Here is a 19,264-nt window from a genome sequence, read left to right as displayed (position 1 = left end):
TTAAGGCAGGAGTCTTGAGTGTGATTCAGTGGTGGAGGCATAAACCCGGCAGTGAAATAGTGTGCACAGGATGATTCTAGCAAGTTGGACTTTTTTTTAATGGCTTTTTCTTTCTGGAAAAAAAAGAAAGTAAGAGTACATGAGGTTTTATTTACTCATCTTGGAGGCCCCCAGACAAAAGTGGAAGCATTCTGGACATTAACAGTAATTTGGCTGCTGGAACTTGCCCAAAGTACTGGCAGTATGTTCTTGCTCTTACTGAAAAATAAAGTAGCAGTTCTCTTTTTTATCTTAATAAGCGTAAGTCGGCTTGGATCCTGCTCAGCAGCTGGTTGTGAAAGTCATCACTTCTAATAGCACAGTGCCCCAGGGACCATCGTAAGGCATTGACTGCCTTAGTACTGACTCACAGCCTAAATTGTTGACACTGCTCCTCTAGAAAAATGATGCAATTATGATTCTCCTCACTAGTCTGGGAAAGCATCTTGGATCTCCTCATTCACAGCTGCAGCTTCCAGAGCCAGTCTGACTGGGTGAGTCTTCCTTGCTTGTGTATATTTATTGGTCCCTCTTCTTCAAATTCTTGAACGTTTCCTTGAGGTGTGGACTGGGTATAGCCAAACTGTTAATAGCTTTATCAGGTGTTAAAATAGAGAATTACAGACCACCCTAACCATTTGTTTAGCAAAGGCTTTAAGAGATCTCTTTTGCCCCAGAGAAGTTGATCTTTTCTGTTGCTGGTGTTTTTCTAGTATCTCTCTGGGCTGTCCCTTGCTTTGGAGCACCTGTGGGAGCACACTTCCTCTGATGGTTGCAGCAGCCTTTTCTGGTTAAGGAGCACCCTCCTGCTGTCATCTTGTCCTGCCTCTGCAGCCCACCGCTCCCAGGTGTGCTGGCCATGCTGCCCACAAAACTGCGCTGCAGTCACTGACTATTGTTTGCCTTGTAGACAAAAAGGAACAAAAACTAGGAGACACAAATGGTTATATTTGAGTTGATCTGACTGTTTGTGGGCCTAGGATGAGTGACATCCACCTAACTAAAGAATGGTGTGGTGTCATGATAAGAACTAGTGGTTGGAGAAAGAGGAGGAGAAACTTGTTGAGCAAATATTACTTGGGATACCCCTGTTGCAGAGCCATAGGCAAGACCTGTGTGTTTAGTTGTTGAAAATGAGCAACAGAAGTTTCCTCTCTATTTCTGTTAATTAAACTAGTTTAAACTACATGTAGGAAGGGTGCTGATTTATGAATATTTGCTGCAGTAGATATTTGTATTTGAATACATCCCTGATAGTAATACCTCTCGCTTCACATGTAGATCCTTCTCTCATTATGTTTGGGTTTGTTTGCTTGAACAGTGAGTTGTGCTTTAGAAATAGGAAGCGATGGTAATAATGCATGTGCCAGCTTGCACTGTACGTAAAAAAAAAAAAAAAAAAAAAAAAAAAACCCACAGTGTTCCTGTTACCGCCATATGAAAGGAATGAAAGGAGCTTCATGATTTCATCCACTGTTCTGCATTACCATTGCTCAGAGATACTGATTTCTTTTGCCAGTAAAAAATATGGTGTTAAATGAAAGATTTCCCCTGCTTCTGTAACTGAATTTATAGCACTGATTCACTGTGTTGGTTTTGTAACCACTGTGTCTATCAGTGGGAGCAGCAGAATGCCAGTCCTTCAATCTTTAACATCATGCATTCTTATTTAATTATATATTTATTTTAAACATAATAATATTACACAATAACTTAATTATTATTTTGTGTGATATTTAAAGCTCAGCATTATGCTTCCTGCCACAGCTGACCAGACATTCTCTTTCAGGGTTTATATCAGTTTCTGGAAGTATGAATTGAAGTCCAGCAAAAGGTTTAAGTACTAATGAAGGTGTTTACTATAACACATTGTTGTATTCCAAATTGATTTGTGTCTTACAAACTTTGGGACTACTGTTTTCCTAAAATGTCTTGTGAGTATTCACTTATTTTGCTGGCACCTTTTGTGGATGGATGATTGTATTAGGTCAGTTCCTTTGGGAGAAAAGAGAGAGATACCACACACTCAGACCAGGCCAGCCAGCAGGAAATCTGTGGGAGAGCCAAAAGCTAGAAAATGGGGTTTGAGTTCCTTGCCTTAATCACAGTGCTCATCCTTCTCATACAGAGGCGAAGGGCTTCAGAAGGTTTTGAGAATTTGTATGTGCACAGAAAAGGCTAGGATTACAGGCGAGAAAAATACCTCTGGAATTTATTATGCTTTAACCACAGGATGTGGTTTGTGAAATAACGTTCTTGGGTTTTTGGCAATTTTTGGATCTCAGGCTTGCTCTTAAACTGTGCTGAACAACTCAGTGAAAGTTAAAAGCAATCAGAACTTTGCAAAGAGGGAAAATGGCTGTGATGCTAATTGAATGGGTAATCTGTGCTTCTGCAGAAGCTCCCTGATATACTGGGTAGGATTTGGCCGGTATCAAGCTATCAAGCTTGGGTTCTCTTCCCAGATCTGGTCCTGAGGTGCTTCATAGGATGGGATTCGGTTAAGCACTTTCCCCCTAAGTGCAACTGCTTGCTTTTCCCTGGTTTTTCTGTGTAGGATTTAAAGTCTTTGAATAATGGGTCATCTTTTAGGAAGCCATCAGCAGGCCATATTTTAGGCATATGGTTTAAGTCCATTATTAGTTTGTGTTTTGTTGGGGTGTAGTCTTCATGAAAACTTACTTCCTCCCTCAACACCAAAAGATAAACTCAGGTACTTGTTGGATAGCTCAGTTACATTTTCATGAAAGGATACTGTTTATTCTCAGTTTTGAATGGTTACTTCTTAGATTGTAATTCCTGAATATCCAGCACTTTTTATTTTGTATCTCATTGTGCCTTTTGACCTGCTTGTAGGTGAATAGTTGAAGTCCACTGCTGTGTTATTAGTTTGGCACATATTCTGTCTCCTTTGCTCTCTAGTGCTTTTCACTCAGGCTGGGTTTGATGTCAATCCTTGTCACTATCAACCCTGTCAAGGTGCATGTCTAAACCAGACCCATGCTGAGTTTTGCCAAATGACTTCCACTAAAGCTGGAGAGGTGCAGCTGCAAGTACAGCCATGTATTATTTGAAAATGCGTTGTAATAATGACATTTCTGTTGTTGCATTTATTTTAAAAAGTTGCAGATTTAATGCAAAATAGTTTGAATATGAACTGCTGCTTGCAAAGTTCTTAATGAACTTCTTGTACCAGGTAGAAAAACCCTGATTACTGAAACTGAAAACCACTCTGGCAATGCTACATAACCTTTAGACCTGTCAGAGCAAGAAAGGTTGTGCCAGAAACTCTTGGAAACCTCTTTAGCAGTACTTTCAAGACTGGCTCTGCCTGTGTGTGTTCTTACTTCAAATGTCCCACATTCAGGAAGTAGCTCCTACATTAATGAAATATTATTCCCAAGAGACCAGAAATCAGTCTTTCTGCACAAATGTAGTTTTCTAGATATATCCAGAAGAGGATCTTATTTCATGTAAATTTATAACATAGTGGTAACCACATTCAAATGCAACAAGAGGTAAAATGAAAGGAAGTGAAAGCTGTTCAGTGAGTTGCAGCATGTACAGTCAGCATCCTGTTCATGTTGTAGTTTAGGAATTTCAAAATCCTTTTTATGGGAGAAATCAGTGGACTGTCAACTCTTGTGGTTTTCAATGTAATTTAGAAGGTACAGGTATAGGAGAAGAAGTAGTGCCAGTTGATCTAAGTAGTGTTTACTTTGTTCTGACTTTCTTTTTTATTCCTGAGCATTTATAGTATTTCTACAGTAAATAGTCTTGGATGCCTCTGAATAAAATAAACTTTAAGCTAAGCGTCAGTTCGATTTGTATTTCCTTACACTACCATTTAGGATAACATGGAAGTGATCTTTAAAAATCAGCCAGACAGTAAAATAGGGAGAAGTATCTTGGTATTTGCAAGAGTATTTTTTTGATTCATAAATGATTGTTTATTTTTAAGAAGGTAATATCAAACGTATTTTAAATACTTCTGAAAAATATTGAGAGTATTTCAAATAAGGACTATATGTAGCTGAGGGAGAAATAACTTCAGCAGCATTATAAAACGGTGCCTGAAGGATCTGCCTGTTAAGATATAGTTGAAGTAGAGTGTGGTATTTTAACAATACAATCACAATTTTGTTTTAAACTACTTTTGTTCAGTTGAAATTATTGTAATAGAGTTTTTTACAGATCTGAAAAATACTTCCAAACCTGTATTGGGTACACATTATGCAACTGTATTTTGCCCTGAAAGTCATAAATGAATGTCCGTACTTCAGAATATTTATTAGAGAAGTTCTTAAAAAAATATACAAGAGATTTCCTATAGAACAGTTCACTTCTTGGTATCAATGTGATTAATTTGAACTAAAATAAAGTATTTGTATATTTGTGGCAGTTCAGGATGAGCATACATATGAAGGTTTCCACAGTGTTGGTGTTGCTGTTGTGGCTAGTAGCAGGGTAAACTCTTGAGACTCATGGTAACTTTGTACTTTTAAGTTAATAAATAAACTAGGTAGATAACCCAAACCTTGGTGCACTGCAGAGTTTCTTGACAGAGGTTCATGGATGTGTCAAATAAACCAGTCAGAAACTCTGAGTGGGAACACTTTTTGAAATTAGTGGTCAAAGTTGTTATTAGTAATTTATGCTTAAAAAATGAAGGTACTGGTCAGAATACAAAGTGCATCTCATGACTGGATCAAAAGAAGAAAGAGAAGGGTGTTGCTGTTTTGAAAAAAGGAGTCAAACAAACCCAATGTTTTTTTAACTTCTGTGTAATTTCCAGAACCACAGTGAAATCTGGATTTCCACAGTTCATTACATATTCTGTTGAATGATCAGTGAGCAGATGTCTTGAATAAAAATAGGGAGAATCAAACAATTTTGCAAGTCTTTGCTCTAAATAAGTGTTATATTTGGTAAAGTGTATAAGTCTCGGATTTCATAATATAGAAGTAATCCATTCTTCCATTCTGGAGTTTGTTATGTGAAATTTGTTGTTTCTTGAAGCTACTGAAGTCTTCCTATAATTAATCAAGAACTGTTGTCGTGTGTGTTGTCCTCTACTGTGTGTTCTAATACTCCAAAGCTAATTCGAAAATAGTCATAGACAGAGGTGTTCTATGGAGCAAAATGAAGAATTTTCTTTTTCTTTTTTTTTTTTTTTTTAATACCGTAGAGTTTTTTTTCACCTTTGACCAGTTCAAACCTAATAAAGTTTAGATACTTTTTAAAAAACATGATAAGCAGATCTGTGCTGCAGGTGCAGCATTGACCCACCAGCTCAATACTACACAAATAACAATTTGGTTGGTGTGAAAAGCAGCTACTGTTAGAGCAGCAAGGTGCAGTGCTTACAATGTAAGTGGTTAAATGTTCTTCAGTCAAAATGAAAATGACCTGCAAGCTGTTGCTAGGGAAATAGGTGCCTGTGGTTAGTGTTGAATGTGGAGGTGTTTGTCTGTATTGCAGATCAAAATGGCTCCAAGTACTCAGTCTGTGTATCGCTTCTGGAAGCTTTGCTGCTTATCAGCCTGTGGTGCCCCTGAGGAGCTTCAGTTACAAATACACAGAGAATCTTCTTTTGTTTTTGTTCTTCCCTCCCCACTGTCCTTACATTTTGATGTAGTCTTTCTCTCACTTACTGTCTTTGCTCATGTCTGTGTGTGAGCTCATGTCTGTGTGTGATAGGAAGTAGACTCTCTTCAGGACCTAAGTCTGAGAACACTGCTGGGGGAGCAGCAGCTTCATTCCTCTGCAACAGTGATTCTTGCACACAACTGCATATCAGGGGCTCTGGTGAAAGTTCTGCTTTTAGACACATCTTTGAAATATTGGTGAAATGTTGTGAATTTGGCATAGTCCTAGTTGTTCAATTAGTTCTCTAAAGCTAACTTGGTACACTGCAGGTTACACTTATTACGTTTAAGTACCTTCATAAACATTGACAACAACAATTCTATGTCCTTTAGTTCCTCTTCTAAAAAGCTCTGAAGAGTGTTGTTTCAGGGATTACTTTTAAAATTTGTCATAGTATGTTTTTTTAAAAGACATCGTGAAATTTCTGGGACACCCTAACTATTTGGGCAACCTAATTTTCCCAGCTGAATACCAATAAACTACTGCCCAGTATTGCTCTACACACAGCACTGGTCCATTTCAAAGGAAAATGATACGTCTCTCTGCTGATTACCATTATTCATCCTTAATACTGAATGCATAATAAGGTGACAGTAAAGCAGCAGCTTATTTGGGCATTCCACATTGAACATGTAACAGGTTAAACAAAGTCTTCTTTTTGTCTGCTTGTACACACGCACACAACTGATATATATCTGCCTTTTCTGATGAATTCAGCAAGACGACATTTTTTCCCCTCTTATCTATCTACAAGGCTGCTAGAGGACTTTGTCAAGTTCTTGACCTTTTTCTTAAGAATCAGCTCTAGTTTCTGCCTAAAGTTTATAAACACTGATGCCCGTTTGGTTTGGCTAGGTGGAGCTAACTCCTGCCCAAAATGTAGTGGGACTTGGTCACAACTGTCCCAGGGCTTAGGTATGAACTGGATGTTTAACCTACTGCAGTAGAATAGGGTACTCTATTTTCAGTGTTGATTGAAGTAATCTGTGTGTCCTAGCAAAAATTTATCTGAAAATAAATACGAGTTTACTTGTGTTCTTTTACAATAAAATACTTTTCATCCACTCTGATTTTAGGCCTCATTACAGGGCAGTTTCACTTACCTTTTGGTTTCCCAAGTAGGTCTCTATTGATGGAGCTTTGGGGTGAACAACAAAGTAGATGTTGATACGTTCCCTTTCCAGCACAGCTATTTAACTTGTATCAGGTTTCTCACTGACATTGTAATTCTGGTTTCCTGCTCTGGGCCTCTTCTCTTTTGGGTGATTGTTTCAACACTGCATATAACTATTTACTCCCCTGCTTGGTTCCTGTCCCTGATGAGAGTGTACTGGACTCCAACAATGAATAGTGAGCAACCATGCCTCTTTCTGATGCCTGCTACTTCGAGGTATTGAACTTCTCTGGCATCTTGTCACATCTAAACAGTTGTTCCTGTAGTGCATGTGAAGACAATAAAGTAGGAGGAAAGGAAGGCAAAGCTGAGAGCTGCTACCTATCATGCAGATTCCTCTACAGGAGAGTTGGTGTGCTAAGTTAAAGGATGATAACCCAACTATGGCTTCTGATTATTTGCATCGATTCATGGCATCCTAGGAATGTGCCTTTCTGCCTTTTTTGTGGTCTAAGACAAGCAAACCTAGAGGGCAGAATCTTTTTATTTCCACACCAGCAGTAGAAAAGTCTTTATCCAGAGCTGCAAGATACAGGGAGGGAATATTTTGTTTTGTTTTTTAGCTGCTTTTCCTGCTGTGCTGTCATATTTGTTATGATCCAGAATACCAAACAATATTTTATGCTGTTTTGAACTACATAGACATTGTTTTATTAAAATTTTACTTCTTGGGGTATTTTTTTATTTTATATATTTATTGCTGATTTATTTTATTGCTGATATTGCTGATGTGTAATAAAACTCATGGGAAAAAATCTTAAGGCCTTCATTATCAAGAAGGCTGTAAAAGTTAGTAAAACACTCTTTTTAGCAGAGTATCCTTATCTGTCACACTGCCTTGACTGAAAAGGATTGGGATCAGTTAACATAAAGGTAATATCTTTCATCAGTCTTCAGCCCTCTTCTCAGACATTTCCATCTATCATTTAGTATTTCTGTCAAGTTACATTAATGTTGCAGCTTACCACAGTATAGTTAAGTACTTTTTCTTTTACTGATTGTCTGGTTAAAAGGGTCATAGTGTGTGGAGACGGAGATTGACTAGTTTCTAATTCCTGAGGGGGAAGATACAGAAGCATTATTAATGTGGTCCTTGGAGTAAAGATTCCCTGTGTTGTTGAAGGTTGATGTGTGTGATATGTCAAGATATTAGTGGCAAGGATCATACCTAAGTGGGCTTTACCTGCTCAACTGCAGGAATTTCAAAATGATGGAACTGACTACAGTGGAGTGGAGAAATACGACTTCTGCCAATAAACCCTGTGGCCTGTAATGGTAAGCAAACAACAAGCAAGTAGTCTCAATGAGATTGAAGACCATAAGCCCCTGGAGTAATCTGCTGTGCACAGCTCAGCATTACATTACAGGGAAAACATGCTTTCTCAATGGCTGTGCACAGCCCTGGAGATTGGCTAGTACTGGTCAGTGATAACCCTCATCAGGATAGTGGCTGTGTACTTTGCTGTTTTGGAAAGTTCTGTGGACTTCATGTTGCTCTAAGGCAGTAATTATATAGCTTTTTAGAAAAGTGGCTTTTGCCATATTCTGAAATCTTGCCATAATTATTTTATTGTTTCAATCTAATTCTGTTTTAACACTAGTTAATTGGACTTAGAATCAGAAAATTGAAAGGATAAAGCTGTTTAAGGAGAATTAATGTAATTTCAAAGTGTCTGTTTAATTTTGGCTGTTGTCAGGAGAGATACCCAGGTTTTCCTTGGTGACCCAGTGGTCAGCAGGTGGTCTTTACATGGTATAGATTTCCAATAGCCAGGTGGAGTTGGAAACAGTAGGGCTGGCTGGCAAACAAAGCTCTAAAAGTGGTAAGATGAAAGATAGGACAAAATGAGAATGAAAGTGATTCTATATGGACATTCCATTATGTTAGTAGACCATCAAAACTTAGCGTGGAAAAAAAAAATCCCATGAGGTGTGTTGGTTGTCTGTGTAAAGCTGTCACTGCTTCTACATGGCCTGGCTCTTTCTGTGACCAGAGAGCTTATCCAGGCACTCGTGAATGCTTGGCCCTTGTGGCATGTTGCCTGTACCAGTGAAAAATATGTGGATGATTCCTCACAATTTTGAAGCGTGTGCTGCTGTCAAGTAGCACTGGAAGTACAAGATTGCAGAGATTTGCATCCCATTACTGTTGCTTTTTTCCAGAATGAGTTTGCAAAGTACTTCTCCTAAACCTTAAATATTACTTTTTGGAAAACTTCTTAAAAAGAATTGTGGTTGGCTGGAGTTGCAGGGCATGACTGCTGAAACAACTCTTCTTTTAGAAGTGTAAGTATGTCTCCTTTGTGGTGTTTTGAATACTTAACCTCCAAGGGAGGGAACTTCCTCATTGGAAGTGTTAGTTTTCATTTTAGTTTTTTTGGCTGTGAGGTACGGATGTGGTGGTGTAACAAATGTTGCTTGGTTGACATGTGAAGAAGTTTGGGGAACATTAAAGTTCCCTTGTAATAAATAGGATCTAGAAATGAGATTTTAAAAACTATCTAGTTGATAGGATTTACTCTTGATGTACTAGTTGTTAAGTAAAGGGGGGATTGGATTTAATCTGTGTCCTTCCCTTCCCCCTTGCCTCATAAATAGTATGAAGGCTTTGCTTTCCTAAAGAGCATTTTATACCTTAACAAAAATATTTGTACTGTAATATCATCCTGCCATTCATTGCTCCAAGAATTGATGCACAACTGTGTTCTTTCCATTGTCCACCTCTTGGCCTTGGGCTGAAGTTTATTTCCAAAGCAAGGTTGCCAGTGTGGTTGTTTCAGGAGGAGTACTAATCTGAAGGGCAATACAAATGAGACTGTTTAGTAAACAAATAAAGATAGAAACAATCAGTTTGGCCTTAGGCAGCAGACGCAAGTGATACTGTTCTTACATTATGGTTTACTCTCGCTAATGTTTGACAAAATCACTTGAAATACTTGGTTCTGTTCTAGAACTCTGTACTGATAATGGAGTACAGCAGGAATACAGTGCTGATTTGTGCCTCAAATAGCCTTAATGGTCTGTCACCTACTAGTCAGTGACACATTTTCAGGGCACATGCCTCTGTTCATGCAAAAAATTAGAGACTTGGAAATAAAAAAAAAAAACAAAGAAATGAAGCTGTTAATGTCAGCACAGTGCTTGTACTTCAGCTGCCTTTGTGTATTTCTACTCACTTCAGCAGTGTGGAAATGCTGTAGATAGGAAAGAGGTTTTATCTTTGAGCCTCCTTCTCTGTTTTATTGGGTTTAGTTGAACAGAACCTAAATAGCAAGTGTTTTCTTACCTTGCTCAGGTCAGCTTTTATCTTCTTCCCACTTGTAGCATGGCCCTTATCCCTTGCCATGATTGCACCTGTTCTGTGCAAATACCCAGTTTACTCTAAAGGTGGAAAAGATGCATTTCTATGTTGAGCTGTAACACTCCCCCTAAATAACTGAGACAGGGAAAAAAAAAGAGTAATGTGTGGTGCCCTTTACACTCCTGTTCCCAGTGTGTGTGTGGTTGAATGTTTTTTAACTTTCGAATATCTGTTGGCATGTCCAACCATAGTTAGAATAATAATGTTGCAGCCTCATGCTCTGGCTCCATCACATCATTAGCCTGTGCTTCTTGATTGCTTTAGTGAACAGAAAAGCTGAGGCATATTCAGAATATTGCTATACAAATGAGATTTTTTTTTTCTAGATGTAATATATTGAGCTTAGGAAGTCTGTCAGCTTGAGCACTTTTTTTTGCCTTACACTTATAATTCTGTGTCCTAAACGATAATGTCAGGAAAAATAACCTCTTGACAGTTTAAACATACCTTTCCTGAAGTGATTTTTCTTCTTACCACTAATTTCAATATAGTCTTAGTCTTATGTATTGTAATACACTTTTTTTCCTCTAACCCCCCCCCCCAAAAAAAAGAAAAAAACAAAACCCTGAAAGTGTCAAGGATTTTAATTTTTGTAAAAATCGAGGAATTTTCTAGTAGAAATTGAGGCTTTTACACAAACACACACACACTTCAACCATGTTTCTCTGTTTTTCCTTGTAGTGTTCAAGTTAAATATTCTGTGTTTCAGTGTTGTTTTGTTTCTTATATTTTCCTGAGTCTTATATAGTTTAACTTTGCAGGGTTTATTATTAGAAATAACTGCAAAAACATTCTGCATGTGATATAATGAAATTGAAATTACACAATGAAAAGCTATCCTGACTTCTGAGGCCACAGTGTTCAAGTACATGAATTTTAAATAGGTCACTGAAAACTCAAAGTGTAACTGAATATTGACTTTTGTAGTAGTACTTTCAGTTTTAAACCCTCTAAAGTCAGAAAATCTATCTGTGAGATGCGACAGGGAGTCTGGGAATCATGAAATAATCACACACCTTGGAGTTTGAAAGATGCAAAGCACAGCTCAGTTCCCTTCTGGTGTGATGTATCTTTTTACACCCTGCAGTTTGCTGCTTATGAAAACCAGTATTATAAAAAGACTACTTTCCCTCCCTTCCCTCCCCTCCCTCCCCTGCTGAGCCAGACCCAGCAGTTAATTATAAGGCCTAATAGATTTGTTGGTTGAACCATCATGTGTTTGCACAATAAACTACCTTAGAACAGTAGTAACCCCTCCCATATGAGTTGCACCAATCTGGTTATATGAATTCTTTCCTTTTCACTATATCGGTTTGTGAGCTAGTCTTAAATTACAAATCTTTTGTGTCCTGAGCCATCTTCTATCATCTTTATTCTGTCTTCATTTCTCTGTCCTGCTTGGATCGGTAGAGGTTTCTTTCTGTGACTAATCACTCCTCAAAGAGCATCCCATAATAATAGAGGTATTTAAAAATGAGCAACAAACCCCCCAGCTCTAGAAGTTAAATTTTTGATATTCTTAGGCTGTGGATCTGTGAGACATGATGACTCAAGTTAACAGCTCACTGCTACCCTTGCTTTCCTACTTGCGGTTTGCCTTTCTTTTCCACATGCTGGGCCAGCTCCAGAACTCATCAGTACCTCTGCTAGCTGTTGCACCTCACCACCCTGACAGAGAAGTGACCTGCCAAAAATAGCTCTCTGTAGTTGCAGTTGGTGAACAAGCTCTGAAGAGAGCCCAGCAGGTGCAGGAGCTGTGTTCCTGGGCAGGCAGGCCCTGCTGCTGTACAGGTCCCAGTGGGTGAGACCTCCTTCTTTGAGAACTCTGAGCCAGCTTTGAGCTCGAGGTCTGTGTTCATGAAACAGCAGTCTCTGGTATTTTACATCTTCCATTTTTACTGGTGAATAAAAAACTGTTTTCAAACTACACAATTCGTATAATCTGAGATAGGAATAACAGGTTATTCCTATTTTAAAGACTATTCTAGGAGAAATGTCATGAGAAGAAGCAATCTACTGAAATAAGATGGTGAATAAAGTTCCATCTCAATGCTTGCCTTTCAGTGCTTTCAGTGCTGTCATTGTCGTGGCTCGCAGTGTTCAAGGGCACAGCCTAAGAAATGTAACGTCATGTCTTACTCTAGTCTTTCTGACATGTGGTGGGATTTCTTATGCCTCCTGATTTATTTATTTATTTATTTCCTCCCAAAACAACAGGCTACTTTTTGCATCAATTTGGCTTTTTTTATGTAAATACAGTTTTGAGTCATGATGTGCTGAAGTGGGTATGCTTACTTTTTGTAAGAAAATAGTCTGCAAATATAAATATTGCAGAAGGAACTATTCAGAAGTTAGATGTAATTAAGGTGAAATTTCACAGGAAAACCTTCATTTTATATGTATATACATATATATATACACACACACAAGAGATTTATCTTTGTAAAGAAACTTACCAGCGCAAGTAATATTCGCTACTGTTAGCAGATAGATCATTAAAACCTCATCTGCTTGCCATGTAATATTCTTGTATGAGCTGAAAAAGCTGAGGTGACTGCAGGCTGTCTTTTGAAAGTCTAAAAGGAAGAAGCGTTGTCTTTAACGTTGTCTTTGAATGGTATTTCCTGTGGTGTATGTTTGGATTGCTAATGTTCATTTCCTAGACTGAATTAGTTTTGGAGTCCAGTAAACTGGAGATTATTTTTGCCTGAGATTCATAATTCATCTACTGATATGCTACTGGATGTTTATAGATCCTTGATTCTCTATTAATATTTGCAAATGGGTAATTATGGTCAACAATCATTCCTGTCATGGAAATTGCTGAAGTAATTTCAGAAACGCTCTTGTCATTTGTGTGAAACAAAAGATGTAATGGAAATCAAAACTGCACCTTCTGTCTCTGATGCCGTAATAGTTCAAAATGGAAAAACTGGTTCAGCTTGCTTTTGTGCAGCAGTATAAGGCAATATATATATATATCGCTTGATTTTTGCTTAGTAAGAGTTTCCTTTAATATTTCATGGGTGAGACTGCTTTTTAGTAAACAAACGTCTTTAGGTGAGCAAGACTTAAGCCCTTGGCAAATGAATAGGTAAGTGAAAAAATACTTCAGGAATTGTCCAGGCAGAGGTGGATGTGTTTGTGAACACATCAGTAATGTTGAAATGAAGAACTGACCTGCAACATACTCTGGTCCCATTTGGAAAAGCATTAACTTGGTCAGTAGCTGCTGTGAATGGCTATCCCAAGAGAAGAGGGGGAAGGACATGATCACTAGCCATTTGTGCATCCTGTTTGTGTGAGGGAGAAAGTGCAGGGTGCAGGCTTACCAGGTCTGCTCCCCAGCCAGCAACAGAGCTAGCACCTGAAAACTATTTGTGCTCTGTAAAAATGGAGACAAAGAGGGCCGTCGCAAGAACTGTGGTGTCTGATTTTTGTATTGGGTAACACATGATTCTTCCTGTTGTTCCACCTTGCATTGCTGGAGGAAGCATGCTTTTTGTGCCACATTTTGAGACAAGTCACTGCTCTCTTGATGCCTTCAGTGTTCTTCTGTTTTCTCCCTCCAGTGTCTGCCCTTGCATTGCTCATTGGGGACGGTTGCTGGGAAGGAAAGTTCTGAAGTTGCATCAACACCCTTGTGCTGATGTGTGACCTGCAGTGATTTGAATACAGAAAAAGAAAGAAAAAAAGGGTCTAGTGCAGTGTGCCTGAAACAAATGCATCCACGTGTTGTGGGGGCAAGCTGATGGACTTCTGCTACTTACTTGAGCTGTAGATGGGGTGAATGTGTGCAGCAAAGCAGTGCCTACCTTTAGCTCCAAGCATGCAGTGAGGTTGGGGGACTTTCTGGAAGCAAGGCAGTTGTCCAGACAGCAGAAAAGGTTACTGAAGCTGAAAAAGAGCTGCTGCACACTGGTGACTAACTACTGCTGATCAAAAGAACTGGGGCCTAGGCACAAGACCTTTTAGTTATTATCAGGACAAAGACTCGAGCCAGACTTTTAATCCCAGTATATTTTGAGAGGCATTTCAAGAAGCCTAGTATTTATGGCATTTGCCTGTTTACTGTTGTTTCAGAAAAATAAAACCTTAGCAGCCAAAGCTTCAGGAGGCTCCTGAAATGCAATTCAATCTAATTCTATTTCAAGTTGATAGAAAAAATAACTTCGATTTTTCTGGCTATGTAGTACTGCTGTGCAGGCAGGGCTGAACGAACCACTGGAAGGCAAAAGTCATCTCCATTTCACAAACTTTTGCGTTACTTTACAGATGGTCACCTTGTCAGAGTATGAAATTTTAGGTGCTATCAAATTTGTTTGCATGACCGTTTGCCATTAGAGTGGAAAATACATTGTTGATGCACCTTAGAAAGTAGTAATAGCCTATTTAGAAAATAAGATGAGAGGAAGAGTGATCTGTTTAGTAACTGGTCATATTATGAAAATGCATTATGAAAATACATTATGAAAGTATGCCTGCATTGCAGATATGTGAGTGAAGGTTTTTACCTAGAGGTACACTACATACTATTTATGACAAGACTGGAGATGGGAGATGAAGGAAGTCCTTGGTGCTTTGGGGACACAAGGAATTGTGTTCTTACCCCATCAGCTAATTTGCCTCCTCTGCCCTGAATTTTCTGCTTTGCTCGTAAGATGTTGATCTGTGGAACTCGCCCAGATCTGACTAAATGATATTTCTTTGTTTGGTGGACATTCCTGTAGGTTCTTAGTGCAGTTTCCAACCCCTGTTGTTGGGGTTGTTTCATATATATATTGATCTGTTTGACAAATTGTTCCTTCTCCTTTCTAATTCTTCAGAACACAATGAAGGCTTCTAACGAAATTAGGTTTGTTGTTTTTTTGGTTTGTTTTTTTTTTTTTTTTTTTATTATTAAACAGATGATCAGAGCTCCATGGTTTAATGGCAGCAGCCTAGATCCAGTCTCCAATTGAGTTGGTGTGTTGCCACTGGTACTTCTTGGGAGTGCTTCTTAGTTTTTGTGGCTTGTTGCCATTTCAGGGTTACACCTCTTTAGTGGTGTGAGAATAGCAGATCTCCAAGAAACAATGACCAAAAAATGACAAAAATGATGCTGTGGTGCACAGGCCTCATGTGAGCCTTAAATATATGAGCAGAAGTATATTAGATTGACGATTTTAGTAGGGTGTAATGCCATCCCTGAGGTAGAAGCTTTTTTTCTCTCTCAAGGCTGTCTTCTACATTTTCAGAAGGTTGCTGGAAAAATTACCAAAGAAGAAGGGGGAAGGGCACAAAAAATGGTGACTTCCAGGCTAGTCTGTGGAAGTTTGTTAAACAAAAGACTGTCTTGTAGGTTAATGGAAAGGGGTAATGCCAGTAGTGTTAAAAATAAAATAAAATAAAATTAACAGTGTTTGTAGTGGTTTTGGAGCCAAAATACAATTCTTATGCTAATATATATGTATGTGTATTTCTGGTTTTGATTGTAAGGTGATGATTGGGAGATCATTATGTTTGTCACATGGAAAAATGTGTTTGTTTAACTAATGCATAATTGCTTGATTCTCAACTAGCCAATTTTGTGTGCTGCAAGTAATTTGGAATCTAAATAAATATTTAACTTGGGCTGAAGGAGCACAAGTTGCTCTGGTACTTCTTAAGGGGTGTGGTAGCAGCTGTGGGACTTGGGTTGCAAATCAAAACTAGTTCAGAGGTGAATTATTCATTTCAAAGTAGCAGTTATGCAGTGTATTATAGATTCTTGATAAACCAATACAGTACTGTTTGGGTCTTTCTTTACCTAACAGTTTTGAGAAGCAAATCTATAACATTCATGATTACTTGTATATCCACAAAGATCAGTGGACAAATGAACAAATTGATAAAGCAGCAATCTCTTTTTCATTAAAATGGATTAAACCATTGAAGAGACATGTTTCTTCAACTTGGTATCCTGTAAAACTGTTAAATAATATTGGGAGATAATTCCAAGCTAACATTTGACATCTTTTTCATCTTTTGAACATTAGATAGCTGAATCACAGCCACACAGTATAGTTCTGTAGAATAGATTGTCCCTGGTATTGTTTTTTTTTCATTGACATAGAAGCATAAATCGCAGAAAGCAAGCTGCGAAGTAATTTTTCTTGGATTTTAATATTAAGTAGCCCGAGACAGTATTGCTTGTCTCTCATAATTGTGAATGTATTACTGCTTAGCAATGAGCAGTTATTTTTAGAAAATGGATTTGGTTCTGCTACCTGAAAAAAATAAAGCTGCCTCTCACAATACTCATTATCATAAAAATTACCCTCAAAATCATATTTCTGCAAGTTCTAAGTATATTAAAGAACCTTTTTCATTATTTCTAGTCTGAAAAGACACTTTTTAAAGGGAACTGGGACAGCAAACCTATAATCTCTTCTGTATATAGTAGATCACATCAGGCAGAGTGCATACTTGCACTTACGCCACCATGTTAAAGGAATTCTTCAGGCTGTTCAATGAGATGTTGGCTTCTTCAGTGCGTCACAGTCATATCCTTCCCACTGTTTATAATGTGCTGTCTTTGTTACTGAAAAATGAATTCTGAGTAAAATACTTGCCCCTGATAGTCTTCAGAAAAAAAATGGCCTATACTCAAGCAATTCTGCAGACACCTGTATGACTTGGAAAGTGCATTAGGGCATTAACTGAATGTTTCTGTTTGTTCTTGGCATCTCTTTTACTTTACGTGTCAGTCATTTCCAAATTGCATTTGTGCAGCTTTGCAAGAGCATTACTATGGACAGCAGATGTATGAGTACCAGAAGAATTTTTTTATTTTTCAGATGAGAAATGGGAGGCCTTTTATTATAGAATCATAGAATAGTTAGGGTTGGAAAAGACCTTAAGATCATCTAGTTCCAACCCCTCTGCCATGGGCAGGGACACCTCACACTAAACCATATCACTCAAGGCTTCATCCAACCTGGCCTTGAACACTGCCAGGGATGGAGCATTCACAACCTCTCTGGGCAACCCATTCCAGTACCTCACATGAAGAAAAGCTCAGTAATAGTCAGTATAGGTGAGATATTAGGTGTACCATTAACTATACACAGGAAAGAAGTATTGAAAGATGTCTTATTCCAGTTTTTAATATGTATGTGAGTTTATTCTGAATGAAAATAATAAAATAATATTTTTTGGTTTTGTGATTAATCCAAGTTCGTGATAAACTCTGGACATTGGATTGTAGTTACTCATTTTGCTGCAAAGTTAACATTTTTGTCCGGTCTTACCATTGGCATATCTGGTTTTGTCTGCTTGGTCATTAGTAACTGGGTAGTATGCTGGTGTTTGGCTCTATTTACATAGGCTAAATCACTCAGTAAGGCTTCTGAAACATTTTCTTTTACACCACTTCTGGTTATAGTGTGAATGCAGTCTCAACACCTGTGTCTGGTTAAATGTTTTGCCTTTTGAGAGTAAGGATTTGCCTTCTCTGCTAGTCTTTTAGAGGGTTCTTTTTCCCCAAAGGAATAACCTTGGGCACCATGGTGATGGTAGTGAAGTGGCAAAAAAGCTGTTGTGCTGCTATCAAATTTTATTAAAACTTCTTCTGAAATCCTGTTTTTCATGCTTCCCTCAATTCCATCCCCCTACTTTCTTTTTGTTTTACATGTCTTGGCATTGAGTGAACTGTATTTGTGAATATATTTAAAAGACATTGGTCATTAGTAATTAACAATACAGTTCATTCCTTAATGTTCGTTGTTAACAGGACACACTTATTGCCTTGGAAACACTATTAGTTAGAGTTGAATGAAGTATACAGAACTAGATGTTAACTTTTTCTGTTTAAAAAAGAGTTTAGTGAATTTTGGTGTGGACAACTGTATTCTTTTCTCCTTTTTTATGCCTTTTAATTAAAGTGTGAAAGGAATATAAAAAAGAGGTTTTCTTAATTTTTAAGATGTATATCCTGAAGAAGAATACAGTGTATTACGTGATTAAACTTCCATATATATGTATATACATGCAGAGGCATGCACAATTACTTCAGAAGATTTAGTTACATAACATGCTCATGGAAACTCAGTCATTTGCTCAAAAGGCAGCAAAACAGAGCTAGTATGGTTTTGATATGAAAATGTTTCAGCTGTTATAGCAGGGCACAGTTTGTGTGTGCAGGGCAGGCACTGGTGAGCACTACCTGAGCCCTGTCCCTGTATCTGCCAGGCACCTTTTTTTTGCCTTGGGCAACACTTTATACATGTAACTGCACACACTCAGTTGATGATACTGTGTCTCAGCAGAGTTCATCCTGGGAAGTGAGATTCAAGCTTATGGAGTTACAGACTTGCAAAATAATAATTAATAAAAACACACAACAAAACCTCTTTTCTTCACGAATACAGGTTGGTGATGATTTGCCTGTGGTTGTGGGGAGGCTAACTCTACTGCTTCTTGTTGCATTGGAAATCTGAAGTTAATGCTCATGAGAAGTAAAACCGGAGAACGTGAGTTACTCGGTGTGCCTGAAAACTGCAGAGGCAGCAGCAAAAAGTCAAACCTTCTCTTTAAAGCACTGGCTTCAGCTGTGTCTTATTCTGTGCACTGGAAACTGAGAGCAATAGCAGCTAACCTGGGAAAAAAATGCCAGCTAAAGGTAAATACTTCTTCAGTGAAACTGATGACTGTAGGATGTCAGACCCACTCTATGAGAAGTACCGCTATACGAGCCAGCAGCACCCACTCCTCCTGCTGCTGCTCTTCATAGCAATCATCTTCTGGACTACTCTAATTATAGTCTTTTTTACCACTGAGGTGAGTATACCTTTTTCTTTGCGTTTGATATTTACAAAGATGATAAGTTGCTATAACCGCACACGAAACACTTAGCTAAATAATTTTTTGAGCTGCATGGTATCAAAGTTGCAGTGTTAAAAGAAATCAAGTAATTATATGTGTAATATTGTGTATGTTTTGAAGGGACAGGGAAGAGAGGAGACTGTGTTTATAGGCACATGCAGTTACTATAAGTATTGTTCTTGTCTTCCTGTATGTTA

General features: G+C 38.2%; 1 protein-coding gene across 1 annotated transcript in view; it reads left to right on the top strand.

Moving 5' to 3' along the window:
- The first annotated feature begins 480 nt into the window (after positions 1-480).
- ADCY7 (adenylate cyclase 7) overlaps positions 481-19,264 on the top strand; it is a 52,775-nt gene continuing 33,991 nt past the window's right edge. Inside the window, exons 1-2 of the mRNA XM_031051926.2 lie at positions 481-533; positions 18,614-19,022. Of these exons, the coding sequence (XP_030907786.2) occupies positions 18,852-19,022 (171 nt within the window). The 5' untranslated portion in view covers positions 481-533; positions 18,614-18,851. The remainder of the gene's footprint in view (positions 534-18,613; positions 19,023-19,264) is intronic.

The sequence above is a fragment of the Melopsittacus undulatus genome, chromosome Z, assembly GCF_012275295.1.
Source record: "Melopsittacus undulatus isolate bMelUnd1 chromosome Z, bMelUnd1.mat.Z, whole genome shotgun sequence".
Classification (NCBI taxonomy): Eukaryota; Metazoa; Chordata; class Aves; order Psittaciformes; family Psittaculidae; genus Melopsittacus; species Melopsittacus undulatus.
Note: the sequence above shows the minus strand (reverse complement) of the source record. Positions and strands in the feature narration are given on the sequence as shown.